Below are 21,953 nucleotides of genomic sequence, written 5' to 3' on the forward strand. Positions count from 1 at the left end.
TCATATATTTCCACCGGCTGGGACCGTTTCCGAGCCCACCGGCACCATTTCCATGATGGATGAGAGAGTTGCGTGTCATGACGTTAAAGCCAACTCGTGTCCCGTTTCGCCGGAGTCTGTCTTTACTCCCTCCAGCCCTCCCACCTTCCCTAAATCACCGCCGCCCACTCCTCCCCGCCTCCTCCCCCACCTACTCCCCTCCTCCCCACCCGGTCAGTTTGTCATTCTGTGGCCGGTACATCCTCCCACTTTGAGCTGAAGTGCAGTGGCCGCCCACACCCCCAGGTTGAGCGCTGCTCTCGATTCACGACCTCCCGGATACCGTCCGTCCCTCCCTCCGACCGGTAATGTGACGACACGTCTGGTGGCGCCCACGCGGCTGCCGGGGTGACCCGTATCGGCCACCAGGTCGGTTGTATACCTACCAGCCACCGTCTGAGGGATTCGCGCCGCCGTCTGAGACCACCCACTGCCCGCCGAGCCGAGAGCTGAGACCCGGCAATTTTGGCCGTAAAACGACACGGATCGATCCAAAGTGCGCCCCAAAGTGGCTCGGCGCTATATCCGGCGGAGGCCGGGTGGTGCCGCGCCGCAGTCAATTTCGGTTCGGTCACGGTGGGCTTCTGCGGAGCCGCGGCGCAAGTCAGCTGTTCGTCGCGTACTGTCGGTGCTAGCTTACCTGCGGTGACGTCACACAGGTCGAGTGACGTCATTGATTTGGGGTTAAACTGATCTGGGGCGGCGGACGCATGTATTTATTACTCGGCACGTGCAAATTAGGGGCAGCAAATCGCCATCAAAAGCCATTCCAGTTATTTGATTATAATACGAAGCTGACAGACTATGGTGTTATCGGTCAACAGTACGTATGCATGAAGTGCGTATGTCTCGGCAGTCGGCTGCTATTGCCACAAATGGAATGGACAGGGAATCGAGTAAGCCGTAAGGCCTTGCTTTACATGAGTTATTTCTTACAGCCTAATGATAATCGTTGCACTTGCTGATAATTGTTCCAGAGATCGGGGACCGATTCGCGTTGGCGCACTAAGGCCCTAGTGACACTTGATTTCAAGCGTCACTATGCGATTTCGGTTCGCGCTGAGCCACTAGCCGATTGGTGTAAAATAGCGCTTAGTGTCACTACATTCAAGTGTCACTTGGCCGCCTAGTCTTACTAGCTTCCTAGTGCGCCATCTCGAATCGGCCCCGGAAACGATTCAGAGTTCATTCTTATAAGACGTCACAGACAGCATCTTAGCGATGGCTTTTTAGCTAGTCTGTAAATATGTTGCCTTGTTTCGGACACGCATAATGTGCTGTTATTTTTGTAGGGACGCCATTTAATTGCGTCCCAGAAAAGCTATTTCTGGCACCTAAAAGCTGACTCGCCCCAAAATTGGTCCTCAGCACCTATTTGGTGGATACCAGCACCAATCATGGAAAATGACCTTAATTAGCTGTTTCTGGCACCTATTCATCGGTACGCCTTACTCTTTTTTCTGAATCTGGCACCTAAATGCTGAGCGTAGCACCAATCTAGTAGAAAATGAACTACTGGCTGGTAGAATCATGTTGTTCTGGTATAATGACCCCTGGAGTCTAGCCTAAAGGTTGCCAGTGCAGTTACACTCTAAGACAGCCCCGTAGTGATCTCAGCATTGTATATGACGTTTAAGTAAGCAAATAATATTGATTTGTTTGAAAAAACAATGTCATTTAAATATTTAAAAGTATTTATTTGTAATGCTTAAAGGGAAACATTTTTGTGAGTTGCGATTTTGACCATTAAAACGGGTATTGTATTTTTTGACGTCATCAAATAGCTCCAAAAAAGAAATGTACTGTTTTCATTCCGTTCAAGGCCGCTGAAGAAACGCGTGATCTTGCGTGGGACATTGTCCGTTGTTTGCCGCGCAGAGTTGTGCCTTGGTTGTGCCTTTTTCATCCGTTTCTTACTTATGTCATATGTGTGCATGAAGCTTTGATTTTGTTTTTGGTTATTGTGTGGCCGGTCAGTCAAACGCCCCTGTAGAAACCGGATGCTGCGTTTGATCGAGATGGAGTCAGACGATGATTGCAGAAAGCTAATAATATTGAAAAGAGGGCCGGTTGCGTGGCATGTCTGTTCAGAGTTGACATTTTGCTTTACTCCAGTTTATGACCTGAGAGCCTGGCTGGAAGTGACGGATCCAAACTTTTCACGTTAAAATGGCTGAGGGTGCAATAATCTCTAGTCTCTACATAGCGGGCTGGTATAGGAGCGTCTTGCTATGCTGCACCATAGCTGGCTAGTGATTCTCTTTTGGCTAGAAATGACATTAATCATTATCTCCACTGGCAAAAATGGCACTTGACATCACCGAATGCAACGTTCATGTTGTTAGGATACATAAAATCAGGAAGATTACGCGAATTAGGTAGGCAAACGTGGAATAAAATAGGTGCTGGATGTTTTGGTTTTGGTGCTGAATCAGCAAACAGCAAATGCGGAGTTCAACTAGACGATCTGGCAACTTTAGGCTGTGTGGAAGCAATTAGGTGCCAGATTCAGATATTAGGGTCGAATAAGCATTTTGGGGCTGATCAGCAATTAGGTGCCAGAAACAGCTTTTTAGGGACCAGAAACAAATATTCCCCTTTTTGTAGTCCGAGCAGCCTGATTTACCTTTGGGTGAAATGGCTTACAACTTTTGAGCAACGAAAAATGTGGTTTGCATTGGAGCTTGACTAACAAGGTTACTTAGCGCTAATCCCATTAGGAGGCCATGATTTCTATGAAAATTACCACTTCCATTATCAGTTTGGACGCCAAGAGATCATCAGGGTACAAAGTTCGGCAATTTCAGGAGTCGTTAAGCTGGCGTGGACATGCATGTTTCATGCCCTGCGAACAGCCTACCTTATTGGCTGAAAGGATAAACGTGGTGGCTGCTAGATGAACGATGAAACACTGAACAGACTGACGGGGATTACTTTTAAAAGCGCTGAAAGATTTGAGATGTTTGCTTGTTTAGAAAAGGAAGAGCGATCACACATTCAGCTTTAAAATTCAAGACCAATGATGGAAAATTTCGTTCCCATTTCGAAGTAAAGATATTGCAAGGAAGACAAATGATTTTACAATGCTGTATTTCCAATCCTCCCATGTAGTTTACAAAATTGTTACTTTTTGGTGCCGTTAAAACAGACATCACATTTCCTAACTAATCTGGTCTATCGATATACAGCACCCGGGCCAACAAAACCGAGTCTCGGATGTCGTGAGGCACGCGACCCGAGCGCGCCCCCGCCTCCGCTCGACGCCCACTGTGCGGCGAGATCAAAGCGCTGGGCGCTCCGGTTCTCACGTACCTACTTAGAGGTGTGTCACCGAACAAATTACTGCGCCCTGCCGGAGAATCCAATAGTGGTGCATCTGTGTCGAATGTCGTGGGGAATGGGATGCTGTGTCAACTGTAGACGGAGGCTCATGGATAGCCCGTGCGATGGCGAAAGATGCCGCCTCTGTTGTGATAGATCCTGGAAATTTAGAAACAGAGGTCAAAGGTGTCTTTGACATTGTTTATTTGACAGTGGGATATGGTAGGCATTCGTGACAAACATTGGAAATGCCCTATGAAACAACATCTGGCGAAAATGTTGAATGAATCTTCCGGGTGGGTCCAATGCTGTCGAGAGCGTCTAGTTCAACACAGAAAAATAATAGAAACGACAGTGTGCACCAGGAACAGCTGAGTGCACTGCAGCTGATAATTTGGCTGGTAATATCAGATGACCCGGAGCTCCCCTGGGAGTGGACGGTAGGTATCTCCCGGAGTATATAGACATCTCCCTCTGTGCGCTAGCCTGCTCAGTGCGCACATCTCATCGAGCTGAATAATTCATGACATCGGCGGTGGTTCGAGTCGGCTCGGGTCGGGAGCTGCATCCGGCTCCCACGAACTGGGAAATGACCGAGACAGTCGCGGAAGGAACAACTCGAGCGTTCAGCAGAATCAATTTGCACCCGATTTGTGGAGAGTTGAGTAGTTTAGTAGACGTCTTGAGAAGTTTGCTGGGAAGAAAATATCAATCTTCGAATGAAAATGTTTTATCTTTGCAACCGAATGTGTTTGGAGCTAATGAAGCATACATCAGCCACATAAATAATTTATATGCGTATTTAAATGAGTGCTGTATTTTAGGCATTCATTACAGGATGATTCGATTTTGTATGGACAGACCGCCGTTCGATTTTGTTTATCCTTTCCTGGTGCTTACCTATTCTGCAAAAAAAAAAACTTCCACGTCTCCGTTTTTTAAGCATGAAAATAGTTAAGTACTTATGCTGTTATTTTATAGGCGGGATAAATAACGGATAGCTATCATTAAAAAGCGTACGGGTGCATAGTGACGAAATTGCATTTCTAGCCATCAAGATAGCATGAACGTTGACAACTGCTGCATTCAACTGCATGATAACGCCTTCATTGCGATTGGATGCGTAGATGGCACCAGTGATGCTGCAAAGTCCCAGAGCAAGGCGGCGTGTGATAAAAAAAATTACGAGAGCGGCGGAACCGTAGCGCCGGAAACTGCAGTGCGTCGCGTCGCGCGATCCGGTATGGGACACTGCATCTTGACGTGTCCAGCGGCGCGTCATGGGCGCCACCAATTATATTTCCAAACTGCCTTTTGATGGAGAATAATCGCCTCTGATTGCAGACTTGCCGCCGTTAAATTGAGCCCATATATCTCGTAGATCAAACGTCCCAGCTCAATAGCAGACTGGCCAGGTCTAACAGCTGGCCGAAATGTTTATTCAATTTATTCAATTTCCGCTCGAATATGACATGCTTATTTTTGGTGCGTGGGGATAAGTTACTTTGACTTGACGTGTTTTGCGATAGTGGTTTGGATCTTGTTGCTAACAGTCAGATGAAACGACAAAGCGAGGTGACGAGAATATTTCATTTGATAAAATTACCATGATTACGCTATTTGTGATTTGCTTCACATGGTCCGTGACAGCGACTATACTTCACAGCAATTTTGAAATTTGTGTAATGACTTATTATGATACATATTCAGTGAAAATGAATGAAAATGAGCATAGCACATGCTATTATGTGAAATAAAAATATATGGCCACGTCTCACGCATTTAGGTGATCCACGATGTGAACTGATTTATCTTGAACCTTACAATCGAGATTATCTTCATACGTTTCTTTCAAGATCCCATGTAATATTTTAGATGGCCGAACGTATTTCGTCTGAATCGACGCAACGCAAGACATCACTCAGCAGCTTACGCTCTATCGATTGGTGCCTTCTCCGTTGAGCTGCAAGCACAGACGAAATTGCCGATCCTCACAGCCTCTGACCGTGTGCACTTGACCCGGCAGGTCGTCCGGCGCCTCGAGTGCGCTGGTTTCGCGGCAGTCGTCTGCTGGACGGCACTGACCGGTCAGCCGGGGCGGGTCAGGTCACCAACGAGCTGCGCCTGCCGCCGCTGGGCCGCTCCGACCTGGACACGCGACTGGTGTGCGCCGCCTCCAACAACAACATCAGCCAGCCGGCCGTCAACGACGTCCACCTGGACATCTACTGTGAGTGCAGAGACGTCGCCGCCGGTCGGCTGTGCTGGTGGGCGGGGCGTGCAAGACATGCAGGTGGGAAGGAAGGAATGGTACGCATAGTAAAGACTCTGAAGACATTCAATAATTTCATGCATCCATGCATAACTAAGACGTCGTGTTGCCAAACATTGCTGATGGTTAATAACCCTATTAGTGGCAGGCTCCTGGCTACCCCTATTAGTGGCAGGGGGGGGGGGGCTGTTAACGACCCCCCCCTGATATCTCGAGATCTAACGGGCCGATTTTCAAAATTCAAACGGCATTCAATTTCGCCCAACGTGATCTACATTTCTAAAAAATAAAAAATAAAAAATGTCAATAGGGGGGTAGAGGGGGGTAAAAACGGGCAAATTGCAGATGCATTTTAGACTGTTTATCACGGCCAGGTTTCTGAACCAATCTTAACGCAACTTTTGCCGATCGATAGAGAATGAACCAGGAATTCACATGGATCCTAAAAATATGCATTTTAAAAAATCATAGGCGGATACAGATCATTGAGATTGGGGGTACACAAAAAGTATAGTAAATAAGGTTTTTGTTGGTACTGTTTCTAAAAAGGGTGGTAATGGTCTTGTTATGTTACACTTTTCTTATGAGAGAACGACTACAATTGTATTGGTCATGCATAGGCGGTGTCAGGGCACCTATGTTGGGAGGTAAAACATAACCCCCCTTTTTGGACGCCTGGATCCGCCTATTATAGCAAACACGTGTCAAAAGAGGATGCACAATAACTTTGTATATGTTATCACATGATACCTTTCATTCACTGTTCGTAAAACTGGTGCATACATCAGCATCGTGATCTTCGCCCAAATGACTCGCTTCACGAATAGGACCCCCTAATTCCCAGTGCTCTGGAGCCGCCCCTGGTAAAGGTATGAACTTGAAATTTTCAGGGAATGTGCCCAATTTAGTTTTAGGAAAAGTCAAAAAATTTCAGCATCGTAGCTTCAGCGGTTTCGGAGATATTCCCGAAAAACCGGGTGGATGAAAACAACCCCCCTGGCACTAATAGGGTTAATGGGCCTATTTATTATTTAATACATTCATATTTGCAACGTGGTTACTATTATGGTATAGGTCCGTTCATTGTTCAGTGTTTCGCTGCCCCCTGTACGCATTAGGTATTGCTGCGTGTTGTTATCATCTATGCTCAGGCATAACTCTCGGTAGCTATTTGCTCAAGACTGGTATTGTGCGCTCTCAGATGCGGTATCAAAGCCGCCAGACACCCAAACCAGTCCCTCAAATTGACAGCTGAGCCGCTGATAAGGTATTCGATTCCTCTTGTTTGCGTACTCGCTAATTATTCGCATTGTTCCGCGCTCGTCAGTCGATCGTAACACAACACCCTGTCACAATCAGTGTGAGGACCACCGGCCGCGGTTTTCACAACGCTGATTCCTGTTTGCTTAAATGGGAACCGACAGTCGGCAAACTTGAGTTAGCATGTGGCGGAAGCATGTTAAATCCAGCTCGGATACGAACCATCTTCGCTGCACTTATCGACTAAATTGGATGGCGGATAGCGAGTATCCATGCTCGACTATGTTCGTAGGTATAGTTAGCCAATTGAATGAGCATCAAACAGCCTCAAGAACGTAAAACAAGGAGAAATAATTGGTTAGGAGTTCCATCTCTAAGTTCAATCAGGCTGTGTTTGATGTTGCGCAGCCCTGCATGAAGTTGGTGCTTCAGCTATCTGCCTCTTTAACGATAATATGCTTTGAAGCTGGAAATAGCTTATGATAAATAACGCAAACATTTTGCCGGCGGTGGTGGACCTCACTGCTGTTGTTTTATTGTTTTTATGTTTATTGAAAACCTCAAGATGCAACCCATTACGATCTTAGAGCTTGCAATTAATGTTTATTGGTTGATGCCCTGCGTGCAAGCTTATATTTATCTATAAGAGGCCAATTTGTTGGTTTAATTGAAGATCATGGTAAGGCGTAAATGGCAGTTTGATTTGTTTTGGAATATCCGAGCAAGATTGTTAACTTTGCGCCCAGAACACAGCAAGGGTCGTTTTCCATTGTTATGGAAACGTCATTGCTTTATGCATACTGATTTTTAACTCTGAATCGCGAACGTCATGATAGCTAATTTACTGGGTAGTGAACTTCAACCGCCCAAATGGGCTTGCAGTTTCCAAAATACACAGCTAGGTTCCATTTTCAGCAATATGTAAGGATCTGAATTCATCTTGCTATCAACGGGAGTAGGATGTTCACCTGTTCCTTTGTATATAAAACTCAATGCTTTGTATCACCTTTGTTTTGTTACCACCTCGTTCCGCATTACCTCTCAATGAATGATGTAAAGCTGGTAACGTGATAGTAACGTCAGCACGCGCCTTCTGTTGGCAGTCCGTCCTCTGAGTGTGGAGATCCTGGGCTCGGCTGCGGCGGCGTTCTCTGCCGGCAAGACGTACCACCTGGTCTGCCGCACGTTCGGCTCTCGGCCGGCAGCCAACATCACCTGGTGGATCGGGGAACGTCAGCTCGGCGGTCACTCGCAGGCGGTGAGACCCGCGGGGCAAACTTGGCGCGCCGGTGTCGTTTGTAGGGATCGGCCCCGGGGTCGTGGCGGTAACTACAGAGAAAGTTCGTGAACAATGCGGCACGTGGCGGTATGCAGCCTTGGACTGGCAGACTTGGGAAAGTCGCAAAGAAGCTGTTGTCTATGACTTAAGCATATAAGTTATATTGAAATTGTTCTTTCTCAGCATTAGTGCAAGCTACAATTGTCAATTAGTACCTAATATATCGTTAGTGCTGTAGTTGGTGCCAAATTGTCATAAATAATGATTGAGTGACGACTTTATCTGCACTTGACCATTTGCCTATGATACGTTTGGTATTCGCTGAAGACATCTTCACTATCCCGGCTGGCTGTGCTGTTGACAAGGTTGGCACGTGTTCTGTGACCATGATGATCTCAAACAACTCGCCACAGAAAGCGTCACACCTTGTGGTCTTGTCCAGTCCATGATTTACCAGGACCTACTCAGTGTCAAGTGGATTAAAAACCCCAATCCTTTTATCGCTGATACTATCTTCAGTAGGAGCTGCCGGCAAGCGTGCCTTCATTTATGAGAAGCAATACTTAGTTGCTTCGATAAAACAGTACTCATATAGAATTACTGGAACAGCGCTTTGAGTTGGAGTATTGTAACACTAAATTTATCTACTACTAACACCTGGACAGGAAAAGAACAAAGAACGAGTACCGACTCTAACAGACGTGCGGCTAGTTTCAAAGATTGGCTTACGTAATTCCGTTTTCCAGGCTGTTAGTCACGGAAGTCACGTCATGACGAATTGTGGTCACAACTGGACCATCAATAAAAAATACCGTACATTTCGAAGCACTCGAAAACTGGTTTGTGTTTGTTTTTCTTTGCGTTACTCATGTCACTGTTTTAAATTCACGTTTCACCAGAATTCTAAATACGGACGGAAAGGAAATTATGGCGATGAAAACGTCCATTGTATGCGTGACTCTGGTTTGGTTTTAAATTCAGAATTTACGCCATGCCGGCACAGACCCTGACCCATGCTCTATAAGACAGCCTTTATCGGCACATCCCTGGGCACATCCATCATTCACTGCCTCACTAGCCTGTCGCGGGGTGTTGACACAGTGATAAGTCACGTGCTAAGGTGGGTGTCGACTGCATCCCGTCCCTTCATGACTCATCTCCATAGTCGGTCATCAAGGCTCCATTACAATGCATGGCGGATCCGTGGACTGTCCTGAATTGATGGCCAGACGTGACACGTTTCCGAGCACGACGGCGACGGTGTAAGGTGACGGCCCGTCTCTGTGCCAGGTGTCCAACGGGGGCAACATCACCAGCAGCAAGCTGCCCTTCCAGCCGGCGGTCGAGGATGACGGCAAGCAGCTGACGTGCCGCGCTGAAAACGCGCTGGTGTCCGCCGGGACGCTGGAGGATCAGCGCAAGCTCAACGTGAGATGTGAGTACCGAGCATATGCGACCAGCACACGGTAATGTGCTTCAGTAGTGTCGCTTTGGAGTGTTGAGAGCATTACCATACTGAAGGACGGTGCTTCGGTGCTTCAAAACATCCTTGTGGATCTTGGGGACTCCGCGCATTCTTGCATCGTGCTCGTAGAGCTCGTGCCTGCCTAGGCCAGCTCAAATGTAGTCTATTGATGTGAATTTTTCAAGAAAAGGAATGAACCATTGCATATCAAAGACAAGCCGCAAAACCAATGGAACTCCTACACCGTTTTAAATCGGACAATACACACTACACTACACAGCTCACTATTTACCGGTATAGCACCAGGACCGGTATACCTACTTTCAAACCTTCGGAAGCGCGCGCTGGCCTGTGGTGGCTACACCTATATGATACCGTCTCGGGTATTCAGCTCTCGTCATCTGGCGGCTCCTTTGGCGTGCCATTTCCGCTGGTTTGATAGCGGCCGCCGTGGCGAGGGGCCGGGAGAAGGCGGGAGGAATAGTAACAGCCCGCTCTGATACACCTAGCGCACGGCTTTAACAACATAACAACCGCTCCTTCGCAGTCTACCGACCATATCTAGTCGCCAAGATCACAGCAAATGTCTGACATAGAGTGTACAATATGTAAATGTTCTCCTGTCTGGGTGACTGGTGTAATGGGGTGCATGGTTTATTTGATGTCAGTTGGAGTCACGGCTAGCGTATAAGGTTGTCTGGTCGATTGGATGGTCCATTCACTGTAAAAAATATTGACGAGCTATGTGTCAAAACAAGGGTCTCGAAACAGTCACCAGGTTGTCAATGCTTCCGGTACCTACCACTTGACTAGTTACCGCTTAGTTAGCTTACAGGCTGAGAACTATCCAGATCGTTATGATCCGGTATTGTAATGATACCCTAGGTGTACCTTTGTTTTGAAGTGCTCAATTAACTATCAAGGTTGTTTGACGTTTGTTTTCGCCTCAATCCGAAACGAGGAAGACCCTCATCAAATTATTAGGTGAAAGCCAGCCTCAGGATGATCAAAATACTAGGGGTAGTTTTGTCATAGTAATCTGTGAAGGTTGAGGAACAAGCCGTAGCAATGCACTCGTCACTAAACCAGCCTGAGATTATTCGCCAGGTAGCGGCTGCGTTTCCCTACTTGCTGAATCATGTTAGCAACTTTCCATTTCCAGACACTTTTTACGGCAAATAAATTGTTGGGTTATTTGGAAGGTGAATGACAATTTTATTTCTATAAGTCAATACATTTGTATTTCCGATTGCCCTAAAACTTTTTTTTTAATCGTTTGCGGTAGGTTTTTATTGTTCGCAATAAAGTTGCGCACCTGTGAATCCTTCACTTAATGCGTTCCCGGCTTCCCGGCGCCAGCTGTTGCGCTGTGCCGTGCCGCGTTCGGTCGGGGGTGCGCGAGTCTGTGCAGTGCGAGTGTTTATCACTGGGCAAACCTGTATCGTTTCCATTTGTGCAGTGTCTAGTTATGAAGAATTGCTTGCCGATATATGACCTGCAGTGATCGACGTTCTGATTCAATAACTTGCCATAAGCCATTATTCTCAACGAAATCGCGCAGAGACGTTTGCAAAGTTGTCGAGGGGGGGGGGGGCGAAACAAGAGCGATTTTAAATGAATTACTCTCCATGCAGTGCAATAGGACTTAGGTTTAATTTTTCGAAAGTTGTGGAGCCGCCCCCGGTGTCCGGCCTGGCCAACTCTCTCAAGAACCGACAGCTAACGGAACACTGAAGTTTCACTACGACGATTTCCGCCAAAGTTATGAAGAAAGGGCAAGTGCAAGAAGTACAAAACTTCTCTTGGTAATCAAAACTTAGGTTTGGCAAATTCCAAACCCTAAGTCACTACAACTGTGGATATAAATAAGCTGGTTATTGACGGCCAAGCTCTGGCCAATCTGAGGTTCAGACCTATCATCAAGTTCATGAGGCAGCTGCGGTTGGGCGGCTCACGGGCTCCACTGCATAGGCTCAGACAGGTACTCTACAAAATGTCGTCTGTGTTCTTAGGTTCAGATCTATCGATAGGTATGTGCATGCTTCTGATTCGATTGATAACTGTAAACGGGCGCTGGAAGTGAAAGATTCGCTTGATATACGAAAGGTGCATTGCAAGAAAGCATATTATTTCAGAAATACACTTTCATTTTATCTTGAGCGTTTTTGGAATGGGCCGGATGAATTCGTCATCAAACTGGTAAGGGATTTCGTTTGAAGACCACCAATATTTAATAATATGATGGTCTTCAAACGAATTCGCTGGCAAATTCGATGACTGGATTGGGCGGCGTAGGATCTGCTGGTCATCTGACTATGGGTTGAGCAATACGTTAGTTTTGACCTAGTTTGAGCTTCATTCGTTAAGTAGGAACAAGACGATGCTTCTTTTGAGCATCGTCACTAAACAAGCCGCCCTCGTTTTGACATTGTTTTTCGTTATTATTGTTACTAGGTACTTTGTTATCAGACACAGCATTAACGAGGACCTGCTTCCAAAACAAGGCAGAAACGCTCCAGCTATTTTTGGGACGTGGTAAAAACTAACCGACACCTGGTAACTGTCATCTGACGAACACAAAACAAGCCAGGGGCTCGCAGCGTGTGTCAAAAGTAGGATGCAAAACTAGTCTGTACCCCCGACATTTAGCGTTGAGAATCATTTGACGAGGGGCTAGTCAATATTTTTTACAGTGTTCACAACAATATACTTACGGGCCAAGCGGAGTGCGCGTAATGAGCTTCGCGTAACTCATCGGGGAGGTGGGTCCCTAATAAATTATGCAGCTATGAGCGTAACTAAGTGGAGCCGGTTGGTCGCAATTTGTTCGCTCCGTAGCCCCATGTCTTTGGCGCGGCTCTAAGTGTTGACAGCTCGAAGGTTGAACCTAGAGCGATGTGGTACATCCATCCGTCCGTACCATACCTATTTTGCTTGGGGAGGTTAGGGCTCGGGTGGAATATTGAAACAGCACAATGCATCACAGGTTAACCTATATCATGAAGATGGAAGTGGTTAGTATGAGCAATGTACCCAGGCCTGAAATGAATCGAAGATATCAGGTGCACCCGGCGTCTTAAATTGTAGGTTAGGGAATGTCATCGTTTGTACATTAGGGCATTCGGCCGCCTATTCGACGCGCACGAAGTCGGGCAAATTGCACGATTGTGATGCTCGTATTTCTGTATACCGCCCGGCGATTCCATGCGTATTCTACGAATGCTAGACGAGCTTATATTCCACAGAACGTCTTCGATTGTCCTCCGAACCAATCTGTCACACGAGTCATTTCTTTCGATCGTTATCGGCTTGTGCCACGGGGGAGGTGACAAACGATTTCAGGTGGATGAATGGCTGACGAATGTGATCGTATAATTTGAGAGGATCGAAAAGTGATAAATTGAAGCACGTCCTCTTCTCTAATCACATAACTACCCAGGCATGAAGCCATGAACAGCCCATATTTTGCTCGAACTCTTTCTAATCATATGTCTCTCACAGTGAAACAGATTGTTGCATCCGTTCAAACATTAACCATTCAAAAATACCGAGCAAACACGTGCCTTCTTGGACGCAAACTAATGTCGTCTTCGTCACTGGAGACTTGGGACATATTTCTGAATGGAGTTCGCTGAATGCCTGACAGCTGTTCTGCATCTGAATCGGCCTGGCTCTTAGCTCCGGGCCTAATGTGAACCGGCGCGAGTATGTCACTGCCTGGACTGGCATGCTTTGCATGCAGGCCGTCATTTTGTGCAGACAATGCTGCCGGCGCCCCGGGCAAGATTCGTTAATCAGGCGAAATAGGATGGCAGTCTTGAAAGGCGCAATGGGACTTCCCTAGACTGATGTAGTGGAATGACTAATATGTATGATCATCGGGAGTTGATGTAGTAGAAATAAATCCTAAGGAAGCCGTATAGAAATTGAAGGTCCTTCAAGCTTCGTATCGATTTCTGAAGGAGGGATCATTGTCGCTTAAAAAATACTTATTTGTCATTGAACTAAACGGTGCTGCAATTGATGATTTTCATAAACTTGAATACACAAACCTGATCTGAACCTGAAGTGTTGTAATTAAAGTAGCTAACAACCATTTTCGCACGTAGTGAAATTGAAATAATAGCTAAAACACACTCTTAACTTCTCAGGTAATGTTCGAGAACGATATGCCTTTTTCCTTGAACCCTAAGTGTTCTGCCATTCCTATCCTCCAACTTTTCAAAATATGCATTTGTGCATATCTGCTGCACGAGTTTCATGAGCTAATGGGGAACGTCTGATGTCTGCCATATATCTGCTATTTTCCATTATTGAGACGTGCCCACCAGAACCCCCATGCGCTCCAGTAAGTGGCTTTTCAGTTGGGCTCGGCTCTGCCGAGCTGACGACTGCGAACTGCTATAGTTCTGGAATTGTTACCTACAATGCAGTGTTTCCACCCACCCCCAGACGCTCCAGTGGTGACCCTGCAGTTGGGTTCGGCTCTGCGAGCTGATGACATCAAGGAGGGTGCCGACGTCTACTTCGACTGCTCCATTTCGGCCAACCCAGTGGTCTACAGTGTCATCTGGTACCACGATGTAAGTACTGAACTGCAACGTGTCCTACCCAGTGGTCTATGGTACAGCGTCGTCATTGGCACCATGATGTAAGTAGAGGCAGAGCTCATCTCGCCGCGTTGTGAACTCAGCCCAAAGCGGAAGAGATGGTTATGCAATGACCCATGGGGGCTTGCTATTACGAGTCGCTAACGTTGCCCAGTTGATGCGATAAGACCATGCTGCTTGAAATGGCGTGCAGCAAAGGGAAGGTGGGACAGTGAAGTGACATTTTGGAAAAGCGAATTCACTTTAATCATATTCAATTTCCTGAAAGTTATGCATGGATAATGAAACAACAAAGCAGGATGATCTGCAGTCTTTGGTAAACACCGAATAAATCATGTAGCCTAGATTCAACATTGAATTAGTGTTATATTAAATATTTTCCCTCGTGATGAAAAATAAATACCACATAATAGGTACGCATAATAAAAGCGATATTGGATTGATATTGTTGGTTTCTTTTAACTTAACTTCCCTAAAAGTGAGAAGTTCAGTGGTTAGAAACTGTCTAATATAATGTATTAAACTTTGAGCCTAATTTAAAAATATTGCGCCGCCAAACGATTGGCGATTGGTTGGATTGGCTTACCACTCCCTGTTCCCAGCGGTGATTTGCTATTGTCTTGCCTTCACATACTACCTACTCACTGGATAGGTATTCAACGCTGCATATGTATTTGTGCGAAACTGGCTGGGTCCTCCTGCCGAGGCATCCACGCCCATCTCAATCGCTCCTTTGCGAGTGTATTTATTTGAAAAGTTTTCGACACGTCGATTCTGAGATGCCACTCATGGCATGTGTACCTATTTATACAACATTTATTATTATCAGAGAACGTGGTTGACGCACTTTGGAAATCCACAGCGTAAATGAGATGTTTCAGTGTGAATGATGCTAGTCAATGCAGAGGGACGTCATCCATCTCGATAAGTTTCAAGTCTCAATGAAGGCGTGGTGCCACTTGGAAGATTCAATATGGCCTGAGACTGACACAGAGATTGCACTCCGTTTCGAAACATCGTCTACAAATTGACGTCAATGAAGTTGGGAAACACCTGTGGATCTTCTAAAGGTCATGGCCATTGGAGACGTTCGACATTATTGTTCTGCCGAAGTTGCAGCGCTGCAGGTTCAATAGCCTTTTGTGTTTTAGTTCGTAACTCAGCCTAATATAAGCAATTTCGTTTACTGGTGGCCTTGATTCTCCCAAGTTGCGGCCGAATGGTCTGCCCTTTGTGTGCACTGTCTAAATCTGGTCAGAGGGAGAACCAGTTACTGAAAACAACCTCGTTTCGTTCCGATTATACAGAGTATAGCCCGCAGCATAAACAGCTCTTGCAACGCCAGTACCTTGTTATTACATTCACTTAAAGTTGCATGGTGAAATAAAAGCTCATTTTGTATAGCAATGTAAGGCTTGATGAGGAAAACTAATTATTTTTGTTGTTAAATGTTGGATGAAGAAGCAAAACTAGATTAAGTTGTTTTCTTCCGGAAGCTGGTAAAAGCCGGCTAACTGCGTTTCACAAGCAGTTTAGCTAAGTCGCGGATTTCCAGCGCTCCTGCAGCGCTCGAGACCCACCTGTGGCCCTTTGCACCTACCGTATAGCGCGTATAAGACATGCAATTGAGTTTGTCGTACTCGGGAGCCCGAGTTCATTTATCATTACATGTGTTGGGGGTCCCATCCACCTTCTCCCTTTCTACCTTTGGACATCGACCTGAAGTCCCCGCTCATGGGGGTCGCTGGAGTTCAGTAGGTACATCTAATGCTCCGTACCTCAACTGCGGGGCATCAGATGAGCCTCGGTTTACCGGAGTTCTGTGCGTCTAATGCTTATTCTTCCGCAACCCTGCCGTATTGGATATGGACCTGAATTTCCTGCAGCCTGCTCAGCAGCGTTCGCTGAAGCCCAGTACACCTGACTCTGTGTGTACTGACCTTTGCAAGGCATCCAGCTGAGTCCCGACTCGCAGAAAGCCGGTACCTCTAACGCTCTGTACCACTGTACCGCAGGGTATCCAGCTGAATCCCGACTCGCAGAAAGCCGGTACCTCTAACGCTCTGTACCTATATACCGCAGGGTATCCAGCTGAATCCCTGTCCGGAGAGGCGGTACCTCTAACGCTCTGTGCCCCACCACAGGGTATCCAGCTGAGTCCCGGCTCTCAGGAGGCCGGCACCTCGGACCGCGTGGACACCAGTGACCGAAACCTGGTCATCCGGAACGTTAGTCGCCACTCGACTGGAGCGTACGTCTGCAAGGCGTCCAACCAGGAGGGGGACGGCGCCAGCCGCCCCGTGATGCTCAGCGTCAAATGTGAGTGCCCTGGGGTTAGCACTGTGTGAAATGTGGGAGACACGGCCTGCGGTTTGGTCTATTCGTCTGCTGATTATCAAGTCTTATTCCTCCCCTGCGAGCGGAGCTGAGAGAAGGACATGTATGTGTAAGGCAAGACATTTATTGAACATCCGAACACTGTAATTTCGTAGTTGATCAATATGGCCACTGTGAAACCCAATTGACTTCCTGGCAGTTGTTTAAAGGGAGATAATGACCTTTTTCCACAAAATCTGAGTTAGGATCATTTTCTGACAAAACACAACAAGTTATAATGTAAATTAAAACCATTTTGCTCAATGCGGTACCTTGCCGCAAATATCTCAACTTGAAGTCACGTTAGCGGGGAGCGCTGAAAATGACCGTTGAATAAGTACTTACATCACTTTTTGGTACTTGCATGTAATTTTGTAAAATGAGCGTATTCCTTACATTTGATCTTCATCACATCTAGTTAGTTAATGGTCGTCTATAGTGCCTTCAAAAGATATTCATGGTTTGGGGGTGGTTTATGTCTAAATTTACGCAACTATTTTTCCTGTTCATCATCTGAGGCCATATGCTGCTATTTTAGTAGCAACGACTCAATTTTGAATCGGTCCCGCCGACTGCACAATAAAAGAAGATAGATAGGTACTGTGGCGCGCTAGCGCCGGTAATTTAGCTGCGGCGTGTCCGCCCAGCCCGGCCGCCCTTTGCGCCGCCAATCGCCGCCTCGCGCAGTGTTTACTATTTTATCATGAACGTTTGTTTTCCTGCTCTATATTATTGTAAATTCGTTATTATCGTCACTTCTGTTTTATAGTTTTCAACCGTATTTAATATTTGTCCTTGCTTTAATTTGTTGTAATTTCTAGATTGACTTTTCGCCGTTTCTATATGCTCGATTCGTTTTTGATTATGTAAAAAAGTGTTTTAATTTTTGGCTGTCTAGTTCCGCCCCCGTTGACTTCCTGTTCGTTTTGATCTCTATGGTTTTTGGCACGTGTTCTCAGTTAAAATATAAATTTAGTATCCGTACGCAGAGTGTCAGAGAGGCTGAGTATTTCGACGAGTTCCTAGTTTTATTTCTCACGTTTTTCTCCCAGTTTAACCCATATCTAACCGTCGTTTCACTGTTTATTTCGTTCTTTCATTGTGGGTAATTTCCTTTCCTCCGAACACGCCCCTATTTACCCTGAGACCCACAGTACAACACTTTTGCGGCATCACTGAAAAACTTATGCAGTACTGTTATCAAAATTCTCATAACACCGTTCGACAAACCTGAAGTCTTTTTGAAATAAATATGCTTGTATTTTTCGCTTCAGGCTCTGAGGCCAAAATAATGAATTTCGTAGTCGCAATCGCAAGATTTGGCTGCGTTTCTGGCGCATGCCGTTCATTTGTGGCGCAAAATAATACTTGGAAACAAAGAAGAGTAGGCACTATGTACGAATCTAATTAATTCTAAACCGAATTAACTCTAATTCAAATTATAATCCTTACAACCAAGCAACGACAAGGCGATAACATAAACAAAAACCCAAGCGTCGCTGTTTGAAACAAAAGCGCCATATACTGCGACTTTTTTATAGAGAAGGACAAGAAGGACAACGCATTTCGGTGGGTGTTACAAGTACTGCAAGTACTGCTTCTTTTTTGCAAAAATAAAAACCTTTTTCACATACGAAAATGTGCTAGGAAATTTTCATATTTTATAGAAACTACAGTAGAAATAGTATAGATGTCGAGTAATTTTTATTAAAGAAAAAAGAAAGCTCATTATCTCCCTTTAAAACCAACATCAGACCGACTAAATAAGTTCCTGTATTTGGTACGCTTCTGCTTGACCGTGCCAATATCAGATGCACAGCATCACTATCCTAGGGTGGCGCTTCACATTCTTTCAAAAAATATAGGAATTCGTAATTGATTCATTTAAAATGTTTGTTTGTTTTAACATGCTATATAATGTTGACAAAATGTTCTGATGACAATTTGCTACCCAACTCACACTAATACAAATATAACGTTGATGTTCGCGACAACCCTATCATTTGCGCTCCAAAGCGTTGAATTAGTTTTCTATAGCCATCTTGCGGTTCTCGGAATAGTTTGACCTTTACCACTAGAACACAGAGACATAAGATTGCCTCCCGTTTTCCACCCACAAAGGCTTTTACAGATTGAGCTAAATGTAAGATGTGTGGGCGGCCTTCGAATGGAGGTTGAGATAAACGAGGACAGTGCTGGTCGACCGCAGAAGAGTCCTAAAATGTGACATCAAGCTGGGAGGAGAAGCCACGCCGCTGCCTGGCCGGGCGAGGGCTTGTCCTCATTTTTCAGATCATTTACCGCAGATACTGAGCCAGGAAATGTGTGTTACGACCGGATATTGTGCTAACCATCGGCCGTAAGTCTATGCACCATGCACAATTACCTAGCTTACCTGCGGAAATTAGCCGGTTGATTCATTCTGAGAAACTGAGTGGACGATGCCGGGAACATTCAATCAGAAGCCAATCGGATCAAGCCGCCTACTACTGTGCGCGGTGTTTTCATAGCTTTTGACCGCTAAGTAATGAGTTTGATTCACAAAAGGTCCGATTAAAATCGCCAGTACATTTGAAACAACCGTAATTAGTACGAAAGGTGAAGTCGGAATGGAAAACAAGCTTCCTTTTCGTTCCTTTTCACGGTTATAAGGCTGTACGGAGTTCCTCGTGATCCTCCCCTCCTCCATGCGCGGCCCATCCTCCCTCCTCTCCCTCCGTCCTCCCTCCACTGGCGGCGGGGTCCTCCTCGCTCACGGACTCCTCTCAGCACCTCTTCACCGGCCGTCCAGCCGTGCTGTGTCGCTGAGACCCGCGCTGAAGACTCTCAAAGACGCGCCGTGAGGTGTGTTCCGGCATACCATCAGTGCAGCGCGGGGGATGAAGTGGTGGGATACCGCCGCGGGTGTGGCCACTAAACAGTCTGGAGACGCGGAACGGGACAGTTGGTATTAGAGATGTCAATCGGATACCAACTTTTTGGTATACCGATACCAAACCGATACCAACTTGGTATTTGGTATTTCAATCGTAATGTGCTTGGTATTTTGTTGGTATCATAAACCCTCACTAATGTACACTGTAAACCAAATTGACAAGTCTTGTGTAATATAACCAATCATCTCTTGGTATGTTTACCAACTGATACTTTTCAAACAAGCCGTTGTCTGGTGCATTGCTTGTCAGGTGACAACTACGAGTCAATAGTTACTATGCACACCAACTTCTCAGTATCCAGACCAACTCTACATTTGTTTCAACGTTTGTTTCTTAACCAGTTTTGGAAACTTGTTGCCGCATGGTTATTTAACCGGCGCCTAACTTGTACTGGTCAGCTGGTCAGCATACACATGGTCAGCTGCGCCCGTGACGTCAGACTTGGCGGACCAATCAGCGGTCGCCGTCCGGCCCCGGCGCGGCGGTTTCAAACCGTTCAAACCAGCAGTTGTCGCGCGGCCGCCGTGCAGCATGGATCAGCGACGAGGGCTGTTCCAGCATTTGTGCAGTAAAAAGTGAAATCTGTGAACTGTGGTGTTCGTGCTGTGAGTGAGGCCCGCTCTGGCCTGCGGGACGCACTAATCGTGCCTATACCCGCTGTCGAGACGCCTCCCTTCCCCTGCGCGCGCAATGTAAGTGGGCCAGACCTTTGCATGCACATGTGAGCAGATGTTTTGCGGTCGGTGTTTTTTATATATAAATACATTTATTTGCCTTTAATTCAACTCTTTGTATTTTTAACTTAACTGATGGACATATATGGGCTGTAAAAGCTAATCTGGTTGGCGATCATGCTTTATTCGAATTATCTGCGTGATCGTGCAACTGCCATGATTGTTATGGTCAATGTGGAAATATTCGTCATACGGGCATGTTATACTTCTGGCTTGATGCGATGCACAAAACCATGTTCTTCCACATACGCAGCAGTTCTTGCTTCAAAGACTTATATGCTGACGGTGCACGATAGGTATACCTTATACCTCATGCATTTACCACATCCATTCGAAAATATGCACTTGGAATTGTCTCCAGTCAATAGTATTAATTACATACTACGTGATGTAGGTACGTGACCGTAATAAATACTAATGATTCCAGAAACTTCCGAATGGATGTGGTGTATGCATTCATCGATTATATAACCCATCAGTATTTCGTTTCTTGTCAGCGCAAGCCTTTGAGCAATAACTGATGCCAGTCATGATTTTGTGCACCACTTCCAGCCAAAAAATGACCTGTCCGTATATAAAATATTTCCTGAATCAGTATCGTGGCAATTGAAAACGAACGCGAATCGTAAGTTCTTAAGGTTATCAACGCAAACAAAGCGATTGTAAGAAAGAACAAGTTCGAACTGAGCGTTAGTACACTTACTTGTTGACAATTTGTAAACTAGCAATGCCCAGTCAAAGGCTAGTTCATCAACAAACCAGGGGTTGTTGAACCGACAAGGAAACGGCTATGCCTATCCAGAAGTTGGTAGGTTCACAAGGCCCAGACTAGTACTCAACAAGGTGACGCCTATGCGAATTGGAACCAAACTTGTAGACAAACTGTTAGTTTGTTGGCCAACACGCCTGGGGTTGGTGAATCGACAAGGTGACGCCTATGCGAATTGGAACCAAACTTGTAGACAAACTGTTAGTTTGTTGGCCAACAAGCCTGGGGCTGGTGAATCGACAAGGTGACGCCTATGCGAATTGGAACCAAACTTGTAGACAAACTGTTAGTTTGTTAGCCAACAAGCCTGGGGCTGGTGAATCGACAAGGTGACGCCTATGCGAATTGGAACCAAACTTGTAACAAGGAGCCAACTTGTAGATTTGGTTTACAGTGTATAAGAGGCTAAGAAATCGGTAAAAAGTTGGTATTTCCCTTATTTTCCCAAGTTGGTTTAGTTTCGGTATTTTCCCGTGGTTTTAGTTGGTATTTGGTTTGGTATCGGTATTCTGATTTTCCCTAATTGACATCACTAGTTGGTATATAGATCTGAATGGTTACGGGCGGCACTACGAATATACAGTTTACAATATACATGTTCGATAGGTTACGTATAATATATGGAATTAATGTGTAGTATAAGTATAGGTATCTAATGTTCCAAAAAAGATTAAGAGACACTAATTCAGCCCCCGTTCACGAGCTCCAGAATCCCTTTACCGTGACGTCACCACGGCGGTAGAATCTCCCTTCACCTATAGGCATGCATGCAAATTTCATCATCTTTCGAGCGAGCTGGAGAAAAAAAAAAACAAGGATTATGTGTCATCAAAAGTTGTACCAATGTAACAATGAGTTCGCTTCATTACGACAAATGGGGCTGAAACTAAAA

At 45.7% G+C, this 21,953-nt stretch overlaps 1 protein-coding gene across 1 annotated transcript in view; it reads left to right on the forward strand.

The window, feature by feature from the left end:
- The window catches only part of LOC122370234 (nephrin-like), a 46,415-nt gene that overhangs the window by 11,111 nt on the left and 13,351 nt on the right, over positions 1-21,953 (forward strand). The window contains exons 4-8 of the mRNA XM_043345659.1: positions 5,387-5,590; positions 7,996-8,150; positions 9,462-9,606; positions 14,089-14,219; positions 16,391-16,565. Of these exons, the coding sequence (XP_043201594.1) occupies positions 5,387-5,590; positions 7,996-8,150; positions 9,462-9,606; positions 14,089-14,219; positions 16,391-16,565 (810 nt within the window). The remainder of the gene's footprint in view (positions 1-5,386; positions 5,591-7,995; positions 8,151-9,461; positions 9,607-14,088; positions 14,220-16,390; positions 16,566-21,953) is intronic.

The sequence above is a fragment of the Amphibalanus amphitrite genome, unplaced genomic scaffold (assembly GCF_019059575.1).
Source record: "Amphibalanus amphitrite isolate SeventyFive unplaced genomic scaffold, NRLGWU_Aamphi_draft 001112F_arrow, whole genome shotgun sequence".
In the NCBI taxonomy this organism is placed as follows: domain Eukaryota; kingdom Metazoa; phylum Arthropoda; class Thecostraca; order Balanomorpha; family Balanidae; genus Amphibalanus; species Amphibalanus amphitrite.